The sequence below is a fragment of the Meles meles genome, chromosome 1, assembly GCF_922984935.1.
Source record: "Meles meles chromosome 1, mMelMel3.1 paternal haplotype, whole genome shotgun sequence".
Taxonomy (NCBI): domain Eukaryota; kingdom Metazoa; phylum Chordata; class Mammalia; order Carnivora; family Mustelidae; genus Meles; species Meles meles.
Genome location: NC_060066.1, coordinates 108,116,413 through 108,138,620, shown reverse-complemented (window position 1 = coordinate 108,138,620; position 22,208 = coordinate 108,116,413). Strand labels below are relative to the sequence as shown.

The 22,208-nt window shown below is 40.3% G+C and overlaps 1 protein-coding gene across 1 annotated transcript in view; it reads right to left on the bottom strand.

The window, feature by feature from the left end:
• LOC123949398 (hornerin-like) overlaps nucleotides 1–20,010 on the bottom strand; it is a 35,399-nt gene extending 15,389 nt beyond the window's left edge. The window contains exons 1-3 of the mRNA XM_046016866.1: nucleotides 19,873–20,010; nucleotides 13,531–18,004; nucleotides 13,216–13,400 (exon numbers count right to left, since the gene is read on the bottom strand). Of these exons, the coding sequence (XP_045872822.1) occupies nucleotides 13,216–13,400; nucleotides 13,531–18,004; nucleotides 19,873–20,010 (4,797 nt within the window). The remainder of the gene's footprint in view (nucleotides 1–13,215; nucleotides 13,401–13,530; nucleotides 18,005–19,872) is intronic.
• Nucleotides 20,011–22,208: the final 2,198 nt, after the last annotated feature.

Genomic DNA, 22,208 nt, shown 5'->3' with positions numbered 1-22,208 from the left:
CAGAGTCACAGTCATTTCCTGAATCAGTCACCTCTTCACCTACAATGTTCCAGAAAGTCTCTGCTTGTTCCCTCAGGTCCTTTCACTTATTCAGTGCTGACCTGATTTCCTGACAGTTTCACTGATTGTCTGGCCTTTGTCTTTGTGGTGATATCCTTCAGCATTCCCTCCTCCTTGGTGTGCTTGGTGGTTTTATTTCCAATACACAGCATCTCCAGTTCTTTGCTTATTTATTTGCCAATAAAACCTGCCCTTGCTCTTTCATTGAACCCATAGTTTTGAATCATAGAATTATACCATTAGAATTTCAGAGGGATTTTTTAAAATTATTTTTTTTCTTTTCAGTGTCCCAAAATTCATTGTTTAGGTACCACACCCAGTGCTCCATGCAATACGTGCCCTCCTTAATACCCAAGGTAACGATCTCTTCACCTAACTGAAACCAAGCTGTTCCTGAATGACACTGCTTTCCAGCAGTTCCTGTGCAGGGCACTCCTTCTCCCAGCACTGTGTGTGGCCTGGAGATGGGTTAAGCATGCTCTCCACTCACCATGTGTCTTCTTTTGACAACCACTCCTCCACTGATACACATATACTCCACCCTCTTACCATCCTCATTTTTGAATCAGGTAATCTCCTTGCCCTATAACCATATTCAATGAGTTTTGGCACCTGTCTCTTTCCACCCCGGCTTTTGTCATCATTCTGGAAAACTTCAACAACCATGTCGATGACATATCTGGATCCTTCATTTCTCATACCCCATTGATTCCCACCTCCACTCCACTCAGCCACCCATTCAAATGGCCTAACCCCAGACCTTGCTGCCATCCATAATCGTTCCACCTCTGAAGGCATGAACACTGAAATTCCAATTATTATTATTATATTTTGAATAATACACCTAGTGTGGAGTCCAATGTAGGACTTGAACTCACAACCCGGAGATCAAGACCTGAGCTAAGACTAAGAGTTGGATACTTAATTGACCAAGCCACTCAGGTGCCCCATGAAATTCCAATTTTCGATTTCACAGCATAGCTTTCTAACTCTGTGACTCCTAGGTTCCCACTAAGTCTGTTCTTAAAAAATAATCTGTATTTTTATTTTGAGTAATTGCATTCTTGCCTCCCAGAATTAATACTAATAAGCATTTTGTCATATTTGTTTTAGTCTTATTCAAGTGAATAAAACATTAAAGGTACATTTAAGTCTCTCTCGTGTGCTCTTCCCCACGTTCTATTCTCCCCTTCTCATCAGAAGCAACTATCATTATGAATTTGGTGAATGTGTATGTGTGTATATAAAGTATAATATTGGGATGCCTGGGTGGGTCAGTCAGTTGTGCATCTGCCTTTGGCTCAGGTCATGATCCCAGAGTCCTGGGATCTAGCCCTGCATTGGGCTCCTTGCTCAGTGGGGAGCCTGCTTCTCCTTCTCCCTCTGTCACTCCCCCTTGTGCTCACTTGCTCTCTTTGTTAAATAAATAAAGAATATCTTTAAAAAAAGTATTATTATTTTTTGTTCCTGTACATAATTTGCAACTTGATTTTCATTCAGTGTTATGTTTGAAAATCTATGTGTACTGGGATGCCTGGCAGCTCAGTTGGTTGGGTGTCTGCCTTTAGCTTAGGTCATGATCCCAGCATCCTGGGACCGAGTCCCACTCAGGCTCCTTGCTCAGTGGGGAGCCTGCTTCTCCCTCTGCCTGCCACTCCTGCTGCTTGTGCTCTTTCTCTCTCTCTGACAAATAATTAAGTAAAACCTTAAAAAAAATCTACAAGTACGTAACAAATAGTCTGTTCCTTCTAAGTGCTCCATAGCATCCCAGTGTAAGAATGCATTGCAATTTTTTAATATACTTTTAATCTTAAAATCTTTTAAAAGATTTTATTTCTTTATTTGACAGAGATCTCAAGTAGGCAGAGAGGCAGGCAGAGAGAGAGAGAGAGAGAGAGAGAGAGAGAGGAGGAAGCAGGCTCCCTGCTGAGCAGAGAGCCCAATCCCATCCCGGGCTGGATCCCAGGACCCTGGGATCATGACCTGAGCTAAAGGCAGAGGTTTGAACCCACTGAGCCACCCAGGTGTCCCAAGAATATAGTGCAATGTATCTGTTTTCCAAGTTCATCACTACAAAGAGTGCTGCATTAAACACTCTTGTAAATATCTTCCCACATAGAACAGTCAGTACAGCTCTGTGGGTAAGGTGGGACTATAGCTAGACTGTGTGGTGCCTTTGTGTGCATTAGAAGGACTTACTCTTTGCATGGACCTAGTCCTCTGAGCACATAGCTTGGCAAATGGAAGGGCCTGGGCAAAGAGGAAAATTCTCAGGTGGATGTCGCTTTGTGCTCAGGATGCATGAATTTTTTTTTTTTATATTTTATTTATTTGACAGAGAGAAATCACAACTAGGCAGAGAGGCAGGCAGAGAGAGAGGAGGAAGCAGGCTCCCTGCGGAGCAGAGAGCCTGATGCGGGGCTTGATCCCAGGACCCTGGGATCATGACCTGAGCCGAAGGCAGAGGCTTTAACCCACTGAGCCACTCAGGCGCCCCAGGATGCATGAATTTTTAAGTGGGCGTGGATTGGGCTTCTTGGACTTAATCCCTGTGGTCACCTCTGGACAGGGGACAGTTCTCACAGCCCTCTTTAGTGCCTTGGGTTAATATAAAACAAAACTTTAGAGTCACACTGTGTGGGTTTAAATGCTAGGTTTTGTAACCATAGCAAACTGCTTAAAATCTGTGCCTCACTGTGCTTATCAGTAAAATGGGAATATGGAGTTCTCTCCTGTAGTTGTATAGTAGGAGTAATCAAGGTTATATACAGTAGCATTTAGCACATATTAAGTCTTACATAAATGTTAGATATTATTATCATTTTTTTTGCATGTGCAAATTCCTTTATGGTATAACAGCAGGACTATAGCTGCTGTTTGGGAGGGTATGCACTTTTTTTTTTCTTTTTCACTTTTTTAAAAATTTCTTTTCAGCATAACAGTATTCATTGTTTTTGCACTACACCCAGTGAGGGTATGCACTTTTAAAATAAACCTGTTCTTTATCCTGTCTCTATTTTTTCAGTCTATCATTCTCTCTCTGCTTCTTTCATAACCAACCTGCATCCCATGATCATATTTTTTGAAACTGTGGATCTCAGTCATGTTATCAGGCATTGAGATTATTCTGAACAATGGGAAAGCATCACAAAGAGGAGCAAACCAAGTCACCCAGGCTGCTCCCCCAAAGTGGGCAGAAGGAAAGGCTTAGATTAAGGGTTCAGTAAGAGTGACCTCCTTCTGCCAGGTCTGAGGACTCTTCTTATCTAGATAGGGCTTCACCTCCTTTGGGAGATGTCTTACATAACAATGGTAAGTGGCCTGAGCTCATTTCCTCCCCTGTTTTCCTTCTTTCCACCCCCACTTCCCCATGCACACATTCCTTCAGTCAGCAGTCTGATACATTTGTTATTAACAGCTGCTTATTGCCTATTATTTGCTTTCCTCTCCCTGTTAATTCTCCCACGTTATGCTTCTCTCATTTTCTTCAGTTCTGTTACCAAAAAAGTCCCAATATCCTTAATTCTTTTTCTTAAACAGATTTTATTTATTTATTTGAGAGAGAGAGACAGTGAGAGAGGGAACACAAGCAGGGGGAATGGGAGAGGGAGAAGCAGGCTTCCTGCCAAGCAGGGAGCCCAAGGCAGCGTTCGCTTCCAGGACCTTGGGATCATGTGAGCCACCAAGCACCCCTTCCTCTTTCTTAGAATACTCCATGTAACCCCTGTTCTACCAGAAATCTGGTTTCCCTTTATCCTATGAAGTGGAGCCTAGCTGTTCCTGGTCAAGTCAGTGGGCTAGTGGATGGATTGAGAACAAGTTTCGCAGTCAGTCACACTTGAATTTGAGTCTGAACTATATCATGGGTAGACCTTATGACAACTTATAAAGATCTCAGTTTGCACACCATGGTCTAAGGATCTCTGGTCCGAAGAGTTGTGAGGTTAAAAAGTAACCTCACATTGATACATAGCTTCTAGTATATTCCATATTGTCACTTACCTTTACTCCCAAAGCTGCTGCTACTAGCAGGCCCATCCTTACTGTAGTAATTGGAATATAGAAGAAAAATTTCCTGTACTTTATCCCTCTCTTCACACACATGCAGTCTGGGCTCAAGGGAGGTCCTACACATGTCTTTTCCTTCCTCCCATACCTGTACCCCTCAGTAAGGATCATTAAGTGTCCTTGAGCCCTTCACTTTTCCTTGTACCTGCCCTGCCAATTCCAAACCTGTGGGTAACCTAACTTCATTTTCTTTGCAGCTTCTGCCAGACTGTTGGGTATTGGTGAATATCATATGCATTAGCTTCTCTCTGCACATTTGTGATGTGCAGCCTTATCTAGGTTCTGAAGACTGCCTGGCAGTCTCTTTTCTAATTTCTAGTTGGTGCCCTTTCTCAGACCCTCAGCAAGTATGTATTACAACTTTTCTGCTTTTTTCAAGCCTCCTTCCCTTCCCATCATCCTTTTAGGAGATCACTTCACCTTCTTCTTTACTAAGGTGGTTTGAATAATTGAAAATACATTAAGAGCCTGGTCTCAAGAAGAATGTTTCCTTGAATAAATGACACTGTAGACATTTAAAGGGGAAAAAGTCACAAGGTTACCAAGGTTACAATTAGTGTGTTCATGTGGGTAAAACAGCATATCCCCCACACGATTATGTTACTTATAGAAATTAGTATTGCAGATGTCAGGGAGAAAGCTTTTTATATTAGGGAGTCAGTAATTTATAGGAAGGGGCTCAAGGTTTCATTGATTTGGGGAGGCTAATTTTGGGTAGAAGCTTCTTCCTTATTTTTAGCTTTTCTCTGGGCATAAAGAGGATTTTTTTCCTTTCCAACTGTGGGAACTGGTGGGCTGAGTTATAATTGTGGCTGGCCCAGGGGTCAGTTTTGTTTTCTCCATAGGGCCAGTGGTTGTAAAGTCTCCTAAATTCCATTCTTCTGTAAGGAAGCCACTGGATCATAGAGCATTCAAATGTAGGTTGCTGGGCCCCATCTCCTAGAAGTTTGGATTCAGTGGGTATGGGATGGAGTCCAAGAATTTGCCTGTTAAGTAATTACCTTAGCTGATTCTGATGCAGCTTATCCTAAGGAACACTTATTTTCTCCCATTTTTACCTCCTTTTTGCCTCAAGACTGAGAGGTACACTAATTCCTTTTCAGGGCTGAGGTCTCTCTATGTGCTCTTGATTACATTTTGTCATTTATTCTCAGTCCTTTAGCCAGCAGTGACTCTCCCTTTCTCTGGTACCAACTGTCTCACAATCTCCTTCCCTTTGGCTTATCAATATTATTCACTCATTTAGTAAATTTTTTAAATTTAGTGTCTCATATGTTTCCAACATATAGTTCAATTTCCTTCTTTGTAAAGCCTACTTCTTTCCATCTGTCTACTTGTGATCTGCATTGTGTACTCTTCTACCAATACCCTATGGTTTTGTTTATTAAAACTTTATTAACTACATTTTATGTTCATGTCCATTATGTAAGTAATGGAAACCTCATTTTGGCTTCTGGAACACCCTATTTTTGTGCTTGTCTTCCTACTTTAATTTGTCTTTATTGATGTCCTTCCCTGGGTTTTCTACTTATGTCAACTCCATTTAGAGCCCTTTAGAGATTGTTTCCAACTTGATTTTCCAGCCACAGTTTCCAATACTCTTTCTTGGTCCTACATGCTTCTGCCAGAGACACCTTCTCTTTGGTCCCTGAGCACATTATTTCTTCCATATCTTTGCACACGGAGTCCCCTTCTTTGCTGAGAAATCTGGCAATATTGCACAGCAGATTTTCCCAGCTATGTGCCTCAGAGTGCCTACTGATTTAAAATCTTCAACACCTGGAATGCTCAGGCTTTGTAGATAAGGACCATGCAGCAGGTGAGAGGGTTGCTCAGGGATCTTTCATCTATGGAGTAGAGCACGGGAAGAGGTAGTGGGGCAGGGTGGAGACAGGGAAATCTGGCTGTTGGGGGTGTAGATATAGGATCTTCATCTTTTAAAGAGTGCAAGACTGTAGGTGGTTGTTTTAAATTAGTCCACAGTGAACTTCAAATGAGGCATGCACTAAGAAGGACTAGGTCATGGAGCACTGTGTGTGGTGCATAAACAATGGATCTTGGAACACTGAAAAAATAAAATAAAATAAACTAAATACCATCTTAAAAAAAAAAGAAGGACTAGGTCAGAAATGCCACCCTATGGAATTGAAGCTAATGAGAACCATTAAATGTGATGAGGTAGATAAAATGTGAGGATATGAGTTCTCTGCGGCAGGGATCCTCCCTTGAAAATTGTTCTTAAGTGTGTTGCTAATGAATGAGGGTATTTCTCAAGTGTCCCTTAAGGACATTAAGTATCCTTGCATTGAGGGTAGGAAAGTTAGAGAAATGTTAGTTGATGTGTCTCTAGCAGTGCCATGAAGAGGGTGCTGCTCTGGTTTTATGTGTTTGATTGTACAGTTGGCCCTTGAACAACATGGGTTTGAACTGCATAGCTCCACTTATGTGTGGATTTTTTTTGGATAAGTATAGCACAGTACTATAAATGTGTTTTTTCTTCTTTATGATTTTCTTAACATTATCTCTAGCTTACTTGATTGTAAGAATGTGGTATATTATACATATAATGTACAAAGTAGTTGTTATTTGAATTTTTATGTTATTGGTAAGGTTTATGGTCAACAGTAGGTTGTTACTAACAGTGGTTATGGAGGAGTCAGAAGTTACATGTGGGTTTTCAGCTGTGCATGGAGAGGAGAGGTTAGCACGCCTAACCTGCCTCTTGTTAAGGGTTAACTCTAGTTGTTTAAAGATAAATGTTACTAGAGGGGAAGATCTTTCTGGTAGCAATGCATGTGTTTCAGTGTTAGACAGATCTGGGTCTCAACCTGGTTCTAATGTAAGGAAGTCACTTTTCCTTTCTGAGTCTTCTTTTCCTCTTCAATAAAATGAATATAAAACACCTGTAGTCACAGGGTTGTTATGAGAATGAAACTAAGCGATGAATAATATATTAAATAATATATATAAAACACATAATTTAATATTCCCTGCTCACATGGCATTCAATAAAGATTCAGACTCTGGTCAAGGTATTGAGACCCTATAAGATCCTGTCTAAAACAATGACCTTACTGCTCCTACCTTTGGATTCTGTAGTCATAACAAAAAGAAGAGAAACACATGAAAAAAATTTCATACTCTCTTTCCCTTTTAGGACAAATTGTTAAAATTGTCAGGTTATCATAGCATGATAGAGCAACATTTTGAGAATAAAACTCTTTTGCTCTTAAGCTCATTTAATAACCTCTTATATCTCTTAAATGAATCTATCCAGTGGCAGGAAATATCCTATGGTAGACAACTGGTTCATGTTCCCAATGTGCGTATATTTTGTAGTTAATAAATTAGATCCTCAAGACTTTGCTTACTATGAATCTGTCTTTCAGAACTTGGTTACATCTGAATGTACAGAAAAAAAGTCAGTTTCTTCATCTTCAGAATTGAGATTCAGACTCTGGTCAAGGTATTGAGACCCTATAAGATCCTGTCTAAAACAATGACCTTACTGCTCCTACTTTTGGATTGTGTAGTCATAACAAAGAGAAGAGAAACACATGAAAAAACGGGCTAAGGTATACTACGAGGCATTTATATGAAATTTCTTTGCTTTTTCTTACTAGAATGAATCTATATCTATATCTGTATCTATATCATCTATATCTGTATATCTATATCTATATCTATATCTATATCTATATCTATATCTATATCTATATGTATATCTATATCTATCTATTCCTGAACTCTCAGCATTTGGAAGAGGCAAGAATAAGGGCCATTGCCTGGAAAAGGGGTCAGAATTTGGTCATCATCCTTTTATACTCAGATGTAGACTCAGATCGGATGCACTACTGTTGTAGAGTTGACTAGACTCAGGAAAGCTGTTTCTTTGTAACTAAACTCACCGGGACTGAAGCAAGAAACCCAGAATGCCGAGAGAGAGTCAGAAAGTCAGAAATGAACTGCCAGAAACACTAGGTTTCTATGTTAATGAATGGCTAGTGAATGCCTTTTGTTTTTGGGAAAATTACAAAATTTTGTAATTTTTGGGAAAATGACAAAATTACAAAAATTTCAAGCCTCCCTAGTGAGTTTTCAAGTTGATCCAGGCAGTTGGTTGTGTGATTCAATTGATGAATGTCATCAGAACCTGATGTACTGATACATGTATTTCAACAATTGGGACATGCTGGACCAGAGAGTCTATGGCCTAGCTTGGCAGAGTAGTTTCTTCCTTGAGCAGTCCTTGATGGGCATTCTAACATGGATCTTTGTGTCTTTCTTTTTCTTGTGAAATAATTTGAGGTTTATAAATAAGTGTAGGGAATAATATAATAAGCATCTTTTTGCTTAATGGGGCACCTGGGTGGCTTAGTCAGTTAAGTGGCTAACTCTTGGTTTTGGTTTAGGTCATGACCTCAGGGTCCTGGGATCAAGCCCCATGTAAGGTTTTGCCTACAGCATGGAGTCTTCTTGTGGATTCTCTCTCTCCGTCTGCCCTTGCGCCAACCCTGGCTAATACACATGCACATGCTCTCTCTCAAATAAATAAATAAACAAACAAACATGTCTTAAGAAAAAGAACACTTTTGGCCTTGTTTATTCTTTTTTTTTTTTTTAAGTTTCTTTTCCTAACTTCATTTTTTTCTTTCTTTTTTGTTTCAAATTTTTAACTGAATTCTAGTTAGAATGACATATGGTGTAATATTAGTTTCAGGAGTAGAATTTAATGATTCATATAACACCCAGTGCTCATCTTAATAAGTGCCTTCCTCAATACCCATCACCCTTCTCTCCAGAGCTAACCACTATCCTGAATTTGGTGTTTAACATTTCAATAAGGATTTATAAATTATAAATAAATTAATACATTATAATTGACCAATTATGTAGTTAATAACTACAAACAATATATGGGATTACTATGTATGTTGTAAAGATAAGTAAATGGTATCACACTATACACACATGTTTTACAACTATGTCATTAAATATTCTACTTTGGGAACTTGTTCATATTGATGTGGATGTATATATGTAATCAAGTAGAAGCAGAAAACTTTTCCCTTCATCCCTTCTAGAGTCTTTGGCTGCCCTAATAATTAAATTGACATAAGACAGGGTAACAGGAGAAAAAATTAGTTTTGTATGTATGGGAGCCCCATAAAAATATGAAACTGCAGTAGGCAATTCAGGTTTGTATACCTTCCTGAACTAAGGAGAGGCAGGTGGGGAAAAAGGTAATTCACAGGAAGATAAGAAGAGCAAATAGTTTCCATGCCACAGAGACAAGTCTTTCTGATTCAAAAAGTGATCTCTGATAATAGCTCTCTCCCATCTAAATTCTTTTAGACAGTTAAGGGAGAGGGACAAAAAACTCTTCCTGAGTCTGCTAGGCCTTGATTGCCTTCAGCTCAAAATCATCCACATGCCAAAGTGACATATTTTGGGGTGTTGTATTCTGCCCGCTCCATATACATGCCATAAATTTTAACTGCTGTATAGCATTCTAGTATACTGATATTTCTTTATTCTTCTGTTGAACTTTTAAGTTGTTTATGACATTTTGGTAACTCTTGTGTGCTTGCCAACTTTCTTCCTAAGTGGTTACCAGTTTAGACATTATCGTTCCATGTCATCCCCAACACTGGATATGGTTAGAATTTAGTGTTTTCTAATATGATGGTTATGAAATGAAATTTCATAAAAGTGTTTTAATTTTCTGTTCCCCTGAGAATCATTTTTAAAATGCCACTTGGCCATTCAGATTTATATTTTGGAAAATTTTCTTTTTATAAGTTTGGCTGTTTTTTCCTAATTTGATATTTGTAAATTCTCTGTACAATCTGGCTATTAGTCAGTTGTCTATAGGCATTGCAAAAAAAAAAAAGTTTTATCCTAGTCTGTGTCCTCTCTTTTTTAATGTTTGAGAGTGTCTTCTGATTTACAGACACTTAGAATTAATTTGATTATAATAAGATTCATTAATTTTTTTCTTTTCATTAATTTCTTCTTTTTTCTTTCTTATATTTCTTTTTTAAGACTTCCTTCTACTTCGAAGTCATAAAAATATTGTCGTTTATTTTCTTTAACATTTAAAAATGTTTGGCTTATCACATTTTAGGTCTCTAATTCCCTTGGAACTGTTGTTGTGTATGACATATGAAATGGAGGTATAATTTTTTTTCACATGGAAAAGCAATAATGGTGGAACTATTTATTGAGAGGTTTTCTTTCCCCACCAAGATGAAGAGTTGTTACTGTTATATGTCAGGTGTGTATGGTTCTGTTTCTGGATATTCCATTGTTCTATGTGTCTGTTCTTAGAAAAATTCCATACTGTCCTAAATATAACTTTGTAATACCTTTTGATATCTGATGACATTCCTCTTCCTTTTTTAAAAAATTTATTTCTTTTCAGTGTAACAGAATTCATTGTTTATGCACCACACCCAGTGCTCCATGCAATACGTGCCCTCCATAATACCCACCACCTGGCTCCCCCAACCTTCCACCCCCCACCCCTTCAAAACCCTCAGATTGCTTTTCAGAGTCCACAGTCTCTCATGGTTCATCTCCTTATTTAAAAATTATCCTAGTCATTAAAAAATTTATTTATTTATTTATTTATTTATTTGACACAGAGCACAAACAGGGGGAGCGGCAGTCAGAGGAAGTGGGAGAAGCAGGCTCCCTGCTGAGCTAGGATCCTTATTTGGGACTCAGTCCCAGGACTCTTGGGATCATGACCTGAGCCGAAGGCAGACGCTTAACCATCTGAGCCACCCAGTTGCCCTGTCCTGGTCATTTTTAATTCTTTATTCTTCTATATAAAAAATTTGGAATTAGTGTGTCAAGTTTCACAAAAAGCCTTGTGAAGACTTTAAATAAAATCAATTTTATTGAGATATAGCTTTCATATGATAAAGTGCATTTATAGAACAATTCCATCACTCTTGTTCTCCCTTGTGTTCCTATTTATAGCTGATTCATAAGTCATAAGTTCTACCTCCATTCCTAGTTAACTACTGATCTACTTTCTGTTTATATCTTCAGTAAGTTTCATGTAAATGGAATCACATTGTATGTACGTTTTCATGTCTGGCTTCTTTTGATCAGTATAATGTTATTGAAGTTCATCTATCATGTATATCAATAGTTCATTCTTTTTTCCTTCTTAAATAGTGTTTCATTGCATGGCTGTACCGCTATTTGTTTATCTATTCATTGGTTGCATTTGGGTTGTTTCTAGTTTCAGGCTATTATTATTAAAGCTGCTATGAACATTCATGTAAAAATCTTCATGAGGATATATGTTTCATTCCACCTAGGAGCAGAATTGCTGGGTAATATAGTCAGGTATAGTAACCTTATAAGAAATTGCCACACTATTTTCCAAAGTGACTATGTCATTATTTTTCCCACTTGTTATATCTACACTTGGCGTTGCCAGTATTTTTATTTTTGGCCATTCTAATGGTGTGTAGTAGTATCTTACTATGTTTTAACTTGCATTTCCTTAATGACTTAATGACTTAATGACATCATGTATCTTTTTATGTGCCTGTTGGCCATTTGTACATCTTTTTTTCATTCAGATTTTGCTCATTATTAAACTGAGTTGTTTGTCTTATCCTTAAAGTTTAAAATTCTTTATATAGTCTGGGTTGTTTGTGAAGGATAGGACCTTGGAAAATAACTTTTTGAGTTAGTTTCTAGTCTGACCACCTATGCATGAGAAGTGAAATGAAGCAGAGATGACACAGACCTCAGTATTTGGTCATGATTGTTTATTATCAATTTTATGCAATCCGGTTATTTGGATCCAAAGACTTGAAACAAATATTTTATAGTCAAGCCAAAAATTATATAGCAGTGGCAGATAGTTTTCCTTTCCATCTGGGCAGAAATGATATTTTCCTATGTGGAAAGATCAATGAACTATAAAAGTAGGTTGGAGACCATGATATTGCTCTTCCTTTTTTAACCTGGGGCAAATTCTTAGGAGTAGGGGGCAAGAACTTTCTTGCTGAAACCAAGTTAGAATCCACATTTGGATCCCTTTATCCTGATGGGTCCATCCTTGATGTTTAAGAAAGAATGCTCTCACCCACTGGCAAGGGAGAAGCTCTTGGTCCCATTTTTTAAATGACACTTGTTAACTTACTGACTAAAGACTTACCCAAGAATAGGGTCTTGGTGGTTTTGATAAGTAAGGAAACAACCAACATTACATTTTTGCTTTTAGAATATTCTCCATTCTGTCACCATCCAATGTAGGGAATACCACAACTATGGTCCCTCCATGTTGCTATAAGAGAGGCTTTGACCCCAGAACTGGTAATGCATTTCTAATACTTTATTCTTTAGACTTACACTGAAAGCTTTAGTAATGAACTCTCAAAAAGATACCTCAACTAAACCCCATGCTTCTCATATGCTTTGTATTATTCTTTTAAATTTATTCCCACACATAATTTATTCAACTCAATATTTCCTAACAAAGTGCCCACATACCCTACATTCTTCTGAGGGAATCTTAATAATAAGGAATAGAGTAAATGTTTAGAGGAAGAAATAGATGCACCTGCTTTTAAAAGAAGTTTTATAATGAATTGCTTATCTGTAACATTTTTGTATTTCTTGAATGGCTACTTGAATTAATTTAACTTACATTTATTATTCATCCCTAGAATTGGCACCTCTGCTCTTGGATATATTTATAGAGTGGCGTGCTGCTAGGGAAACTGTGGGAACTTGGGCTGGTACTTCCCCCTGCACAATTATCTCCTCCTCTCCTATAACAATAGTCACCTTGTCTATTACCCTCCTTGCAAATTAACAGTGTATTGGTAGTGTTGGATCTAGAATGTCCAGAGGAGGGTGTAAATTGTATAGAACCACAACTTGATGAGCTTACTTCTTGTCTATAACTGCTTCTTATTTGTTCTTCATTATAATTTGAATGGATATAGTCAGATGGACCTTGGCTCCATCCTTGGCTTTGTTGCCTACATATTCTTGATTGTCCATGAATACTCTCGTATCCATCAGGCCCACTACCTGATAGGTCACAACTCCTACCTCTTTCTTTTTGGCCACACTCTGACCATTCCTGGCTATTGCTTCTTGATTGATTAGGGATCGAGCACATTTTGGGTCTACTGTACTCATTACGAGGTTCACTTGAACTTGATCTACATCTCCCTTGTATTTCATGTTGCTCATAGCTAGAACACTGACCAGATTCAGAACCACATTGTCCAGAGCTAGATGGGTGACATGAACAAGATCTGTACTGTTCAGAGTGAGAATACTGACCAGATCCAGAACCACATTGTCCAGAGGTAGATGAGTGACATGAGCCATACCCATATTGCTCAGAGCTAGAACACTGACCAAATCTAGAAGCACACTGCTCAGAGCTAGACGAATGGCATGGTCCAGACCCATATTGTTCAGAACTAGAACACTGACCTGAGCCAGACCCATGTCGGCTGTGACTAGAAGATCTACTTGAGCCAGACCTGTGTCGGCCATAGCTAGAAGACTGACCTGATCCAGACCCATGTTGCCCAGAGCCTGAAGACTGACCTGATCCAGACCCATGCTGGCCATAGCCAGAAGACTGACCTGATCCAGACCCATGCTGGCCATAGCTAGAATACTGACTGGATCCAGACTCATGTTGTCCAAAACCAGAAGACTGACCTGATCCAGACTCATGTTGGCCATAACTAGAAGACTGGCTGGATCCAGACCCATGTTGCCCAAAGCCAGAAGGCTGGCCTGAGCCAGACCCATGTTGACTGTAGGTAGAAGACTGACTGGATCCAGACACATGTTGCCCAAATCCAGAAGACTGACCTGATCCAGACCCATGTTGGCCATAACTAGAAGACTGGCTGGATCCAGATCCATGTTGCCCAAAGCCGGAAGACTGGCCTGATCCAGACCCATGTTGGCCATAACTAGAAGACTGGCTGGATCCAGACCCATGTTGCCCAAAGCCAGAAGGCTGGCCTGAGCCAGACCCATGTTGACTGTAGGTAGAAGACTGACTGGATCCAGACACATGTTGCCCAAATCCAGAAGACTGACCTGATCCAGACCCATGTTGGCCATAACTAGAAGATTGGCTGGATCCAGATCCATGTTGCCCAAAGCCGGAAGACTGGCCTGATCCAGATGCATGTTGACCATAGCTTGATGTCTGTCCTGGAGCAGAACCATATTGTCCATAGCTAGAGGATTGACCTGAGCCAGAACCACACTGACCATGGCCAGAAGACTGTCCTGATCGAGACCCATGGTGACCATAGCGAGAAGACTGACCTGAGCCAGATCCATGTTGCCCAAATCCAGAAGACTGAGCTGACCCAGACCCATGTTGGCCATAACTAGAATACTGAGTGGATCCAGACCCATGTTGCCCAAAGCCAGAAGACTGACCTGATCCAGATCCATAATGGCCATAACTAGAAGACTGACTGGATACAGACCCATGTTCTCTATAGCCAGAAGACTGGCCTGATCCAGAGCTATGTTGACCAAAGCCAGAAGACTGACCAGATTCAGTCCCGTGTTGGCCACAGCCAGAAAACTGACCTGATCCAGACCAGTGTTGCCCAAAGCCTGAAGACTGGCCTGATCCAGATGCATGTTGACCACTGCTTGATGACTGTCCAAAAGCAGAACCATGTTGTCCATAGTTAGAGGAGCGATTAAATCCAGATTCATGCTGTCCAGAGCTTGATGACTGACTTAAGCCAGATCCATGCTCATTGCCAGAGGACTCTCCTGAGCTGGATTCATGTTGCCCAAAGCCAGAAGACTGACCTGATCCAGACCACTGATGACCATACCAAGAGGACTGACCAGAGCCTGATCTGTGTTGTCCATAGCCAGAAGACTGGCCTGATCCAGAAGCATGTTGACCACAGCTTGATGTCTGTCCTGGAGCAGAACCATATTGTCCATAGCTAGAGGATTGACTTGAGCCAGAACCATACTGACCATGGCCAGAAGACTGTCCTGAGCTAGACCCATGCTGACCATAGCCAGAAGACTGGCCTGATCGAGACCCATGTTGCCCAAATCCAGAAGACTGGGCTGATCCAGACCCATGTTGGCCATAACTAGAAGACTGGCTGGATCCAGACCCATGTTGCCCAAAGCCGGAAGACTGGCCTGATCCAGATGCATGTTGACCATAGCTTGATGTCTGTCCTGGAGCAGAACCATATTGTCCATAGCTAGAGGATTGACCTGAGCCAGAACCACACTGACCATGGCCAGAAGACTGTCCTGATCGAGACCTATGGTGACTATAGCGAGAAGACTGACCTGAGCCAGATCCATGTTGCCCAAATCCAGAAGACTGAGCTGATCCAGACCCATGTTGGCCATAACTAGAAGACTGGCTGGATCCAGACCCATGTTGCCCAAAGCCAGAAGACTGACCTGATCCAGACCACTGATAACCATTTCTAGAGGACTGACCTGAGCCTGATCTCTGTTGCCCATAGCCAGAAGACTGGCCTGATCCAGATTCATGTTGTTCACAGTTTGATGTCTGTCCTGAAGCAGAACCATATTGTCCATAGCTAGAGGATTGACCTGAGCCAGAACCATACTGACCATGGCCAGAAGACTGTCCCGAGCCAGACCCATATTGGCTATAGGTAGAAGACTGACTGGATCCAGACCCATGTTGCCCAAAGCCAGAAGACTGACCTGATCCAGACCCATATTTGCCATATCTAGAAGACTGGCTGGATCCAGACCCATGTTGCCCAAAGCCAGAAGATTGGCCTGATCCAGACCTATGTTGGCCATAACTAGAAGACTGACTGGATCCAGACCCATGTTGCCCAAAGACAGAAGACTGACCTGATCCAGACTCATGATAACCATATCTAGAGGACTGACCTGAGGTAGCTCTGTGTTGGCCATAGCCAGAAGACTGGCCTGATCTAGATTCATGTTGACCACAGCTTGATGACTGTTGTCCAGAAGCAGAGCCATGTTGTCCATAGCTAGAAGACTGACTGTATCCAGATTCATGCTGTCCAGAGTTTGATGGGTGACTTAAGCCAGATCCATGTTCAGTGCCAGAGGACTCTCCTGAGCTAGACTCATGTTGCCCAAAGCCATAAGACTGACCTGAGCTAGACCCATATTTCCCAAAGCCATAAGAATGACCTGAGCTAGACCCATGTTGCCCAAAACCAGAAGATTGACTTGATCCAGATCTATGATGACCATATTCACAAAACTGACCAGAGCCAGATCTGTGTTGATCATAGCCAGAAGACTGGCCTGAGCTGGACCTATGTTGGCCATAACTAGAGGACTGTCCTGATCCAGATCCATGTTGACCACAGCTTGATGACTGCCCAAAAGTAGAGCCATGTTGTCCATAGCTAGACGATTGACCATATCCAGATTTATGCTGTCCAGAGCTGGATGATTGACCTAAGCCAGATCTATGCTCAGTGCCAGAAGACTCTCCTGAGCTAGACTCATGTTGCCCAAAGCCAGAAGACTGACCTGATCCAGACCCTTGATGACCATATGTAGAGGACTGACCTAAGGCAGATCTATGTCGTCCATAGCCAGAAGACTGGACTGATCCAGACCTATGTTGGCTATGGCTAGAAGACTGACCTGATCCTGACCCATGTTGCCCAAAGCCAGAGGACTGGCCTGTTCCTGATCCATGTCGGCTGGGGCTAAAAGATCGACTTGACCCAGACCTATGTTGTCCATTGATAGAAGATTCTCTTGAGCCAGACCCATGTTGGCTGTGGCCAGAAGATTGACTTGAGCCAGAACTATGTCGTCCATAGTGAGAAGACTCTCCTGAGCTGGACCAATGTTGACTATGGCTAGAAGATTGACTTGAGCCAGATCCGTAGTGTCCACAGCTTGATGAACATCCTGAAGTAGAACTATTTTGTCTATAACTAGAAGATTGACCTAAACCAGAGCCATGTTGCCCAAAGCCAGAAGATTGACCTGAGCCAGATCTATGTTGTTCATAGCCAGAGGACTGACCTGATCCAAATCCATGTTGTCTACAGCTTGATGATTCACCTAAACTGGATCCTGAGCTAGATTCATGGTATTTTTGACTAGAAGACTGATTAGAACCAGGTCCATATTTTCCATAATTAGAGGACTGGCCTGAGACAGAGCCATGATTTTGTCTTCCATAACCTCCTGACTGATGAGTAGAGCTGCTGCTATGTTTTCTCTGAGTTGAGGACTCATAGGAGCTTGACTGATTTTTGCCATTGCTTATGGACTGGCCCGATTCAGACCCATATCCCTCATTGCTTGTAGACTGTTTTTGTTGTCTACTAAGTCCAGATTGACCACTTGTATTGGTTCTATGTTGCCTCTGAACAGAAGAATGTCTCTCAGACCTCTCTTGTTGATAAGAGCCACGCCTGTTTTTCTTACTCTCTTTGAAGTGGTCTGAACTTGACTCTCTTCTTCTTTCCCCAGAGCTTTGCCTGTGCTCTGAACTTGACAAGCCTCCTTGATGGTCCATTCTTCTGGAGCTGGACCCAGGCCTATGTTTATTGCTTCTTCTGGAGCCCCTGGAATCATTCTCTCCTATACTTGACCTTGAATGACCTTGCCTTTTGTCCTCCTCTTTTGTTTCACTTTGTTCCTCTTGGTGCTGGTGATTGTGGTCTCTCTGCTTTGACCCTGAAGCTTGGCAGTAATCTTTGCTGATGATTTTATTACAAGCCTGAGCCAGTTTAAATATCATCAGAAGATACTCAATAAAGTCCACTTTCTTGTCATGGTCTTGATCCAGATTTTGCATGATGATATCTACAGTGTCTGGATCATCTGGATTCTGTATAGGAACAAGATACAAGGGGCAGCTATTTCACTATGGATTACATATCCAGCTAACCATTTGAAAGAAGACTGTAGCCAGATATTCTGGCTTAGGTGGAGCTCAGCCACCCAATCCTTTAGGCAGGACTGCTCTATCCTGAGCAGAAAGAAAGAAAGAAATATGTTAATGAACAATGCAATGAGAAATTGCTAGAAGATGCAAATGGAAGATCTTAGGGAAAAGGAATGAATTATATTTTGTAAGAAATGGTCAAATATGATTAGCTAATTTATAAATAGGAATTTAAAAAAATGAAAAAAGAATAGGTCAAATATGAATGATTAGCATAATTATATATGAATTTTCTTTATTTTCCCAGCTATTACTTCATTAATTGATTCATTTAATGAAGATTTATTGTGCGCCTACTCTCTGCTTAGCATTAGGTTCAGTTCAGGGATAAAGCAATGAACAAGTTTGTTTTCTGACAAAATGGAAGATAAAGCAGTGAACAAGTTTGCTTTCTGACAAAATGCATAGACACACAAACTTAAAATTACAGTGTATTGTGATAATGTTTTTTGAAAGTAAACCATAGGAGAACCAGTGGGGATTCAAAGAAGGTTAATGTCTTTTGAAGTATGGGTTGGACTTAGCCAAATGAAGGGTTAGGAAAGGAGGGAGAGAGGGCAAAAGATTGTTACAGGCAGAAAGAACAATATGAACAAAGCTGGAGGTTAGAGGATGTATGGCTCACATGAGGCACTGAAAGATATTCAGGACTGTTAAATTTTGGGGATATTGCTGGAGAAACAAATAGGGATCAGATCATGCATTTTAAGCTGTGTAAAGGATCTTTGGACTTTATTTATTTTAGAAGCTGTGAACTTTTGGGGCACCTGGGTGGCTCAGTCAGTTAAGCATCTGACTCTTGGTTTCAGCTCAGGTCATGATCCCAGGTTGTGAGATGGAGCCTAGCCCTCCCTCTTTTCCCCCCTCACCCCTGGAGTGAGTGCTCTCTCTCTTCCTCTCTCAAAAAACCCCCCAAAAGATCTGGGAGCTTTTGAAGGATTTTGAATTGAGCTGTGAAATGATTAGATTTGCACTTATGATGACTAAGATTAGAAATAGAAGGTGACCTGATCCAGAGGACTAGCAATAGTGATGGAGAGAAATAGGCTGTTTTGAGAGACTATTGATGAATTAGATGAAAGGTTGAGGATGGAGGTGCTTGCTGAGAGAAGAAGCCATGAACCGAACCAGATTTCTGCCTTGGGTAAATAGGATATTTACTATATCCTATATATATTCTATATACAGGGTTTGGAGGGAAAATGGTTTCATGTTTGACATACTGAATTACACCCTTAGGAATCCAAATAAGAAATATTTCATAGATCTAAGCTCCCAAATATATATATATTTTTCAGAGGTGACATTTTAAGATGGTGGTCACCAAGTTTCTTGATTTAGGAGTAAGATGCTAACTTCCTGAACTCAGAGACCTTGTAGTGTCGCAATCTCAGAAATGGGCAGTGGTCAGAATGGACTGAAGAATGACAAATAAAGGGAAGAAGATGCATTTTACCTACTTTTTTCCCCCCTGAGAACCATCTTAATTTTTTATTCCATAAGAATTACTCACACAGATGGGATATTATATAATCTATGGATTTTTGTCTCTTCAGTAGGATCACATCCCTTGGTCATGTTTTAGAAACCACTTGGGTCAACTTTTGATCATATTTCAAGCCTTTACCAAACCCTGTTCTCTATTACCAAGTAGAGAGAGTCCTGTAGGAATTTGACATAGGTGACAAAAAAGTAGGAGGAGATGAAGAAGAGCATTGCAACTGTCTTCAATCCTGACCTGGAATTCTTACCTTCAGAATTTGATGAAACTCATTTTCCAAAAGTTCTTTCAGTTCTGCCTTGTTCAACATGTCACACTCCCCATCCAGGGTGGCATATTGGTAGAAAAGATCAATGACAGTGACAATACTTTTTAGGAGTTTAGGCATTTTTTGGGTAAATTTAACCTAATGGAAAAAAAGGAGAGAGACCCACCTTATATTATTCCTTTTTCTTGCTTATATATGTAAATAGTTCCAATCATTTGTAATAGTTGTTCAGAATTAATTGGGCATCATTAAATTCATCCTTTTGAAATCAAGAACCAGTCCAGAGTTGATAGACTTGTTCAAGCCATGTAGCAAGAGAGTGATGAAAGTAGGAACAGAATCTATATCTTATTTTCATTCCTGAATGTATGTAAGAGCAATGATTTTCTGTTTTGAGCTCCCCACCTTTACCAGGGATAATTTCATGAGCATTGTTCTAGAGCTAGAGAAGTCCTGGGTGTGCCAGTCTACCAACTTCCTCAATTTCTCTTTAGGTGCCAACCATCACTGAAGAGGGACTTGTCTATCATCCACATGGTATGCCTGACTCCAGTGGCTAAGCTAGACTCTCAAAACTTGTAGGCCAGAGAATGTACATGAAGTGGGAAACTATAGGCCTAGGTGATATGGAGCTGGATGCAGCTGCTATCAGTCCCACTTCTGTTTTCATTATCCAAACAGGGACTGACTTTCAGGGTTTACTGATTTTACAACAGAAAAAGCTCAGTAGTTCAGGGGCCACTTGTCTAGTGACAATTGAAACCTCATCATCTTTAAGAAAATGACCCTGAAGAAAGAAGGTACCATCGTTCCCAGTCATCTCTTTATTTTCCTTCTCAATAAAGTTAAAATTATATCAGAGTCCCCAAAGTACATTAAAAAGAAGCCTGGTATCCAGTGCCTCTTTGCCTTAGAACACATCCTGGATTCTTGTAATTTATAGCCCAAAGTACTCCTGTCCACTTACCTAGTTCACCAGAGGAACAAGTAGGATGGAGACTGGAGTAGCTTACAGGGTGCTGCTAGTTGAGGATGGTGGCCTTTTTATAGAGCAAATAATGGTCCATCTCAGGGAGGAGCTGCTCTTTGAGATGTTCTGATTCACTCCCAAATAAGCACAGCTCCACCTACACCTCCATCTCCACCTCCCAGGTGTTTGTCTTCCTTACATGTTCACCTGAGATTGCATTAGCAGTTCCCAAATCTGGGCTATTAGCAGCCCCACCTGCCAGAGTCTCTGAACGCTGCAGAAAGACCTCTTGGCATATTCAACAAAGTATCTATCATAATGCATTGATAACCAATTATATGGACTTTAATTGGAGTTGAATGGAATGTGTGCAGGAACATCAGGGACCAAATGTCCAAGAATCATGGAATCTGGTGTTTAAAAGGAACCTTAAGGATTATTCAGTCAAACTCTCTCATTTTAAGATTTATTTTCTTATATGGATTTCCAGCTAAAGTATCATCCATGATATTATTACCCATGGTATTATTACCATTTCTCTCGATTGATAATGACTGTAAAGGAATTCTGGTCTCCTTACCTAAACTTATTTACTATACCTTAGTGGCCATTCATCAATATAGCTTTCATTTTAACCACAACATAATGTTAGAAAGAAATCCATGCTCTTTAGCATGGTATCCAAGGTTATTCATGATCTGGGCTGTGGCTTCTCTCTAGGCCTATCTCTTCTCTCCCTGTTCTTTATGCTTCACCAGTAATTAATTACTTAAGCCTTCCTGAATATACTGTCCTATTTCACATTTTTTTCTTAGAATACCTTTCCTCATTATCTGCCTAGTGCACTGCTATTCATTTTTTAAAACCTACTTTGGACATCATGTAAGAAGTATTTCTTGAATTACTCAGGAGAGTTATAACTGTGTACCTTATGCATAGTTTTGTTACAGTATCAATCATACTATATTGTAAAATGTTTTAAAATTATTTTACTATGTAATTAATGTTTAATATAAAAAATTAAAAAAAACACAGATAAGCAAAGCAAAGCAAATGAAAATACCTATAACCTTCCTACCCAGAAATAGCTACTGTTCATTATTTGGTGTATATCCTTTCTTACACATGCATGTATCTGTATACTGTATGTATCTGTCTATGTGTTTTTATCACTTCTATCCTGTGAGCTTCTCGAGAATAGGGAATGGCATTATTACCTGTGTCACTGGGGGACTCAGCACATTACTTGGCACATAAAAGTTCCCAGTAAATGTTTGTCATATTGAATTGAAAGAAGAGTGAGGGTCATGTCTGTAGTACTCGGCATTGGCCAACTTCTACTTTTTCA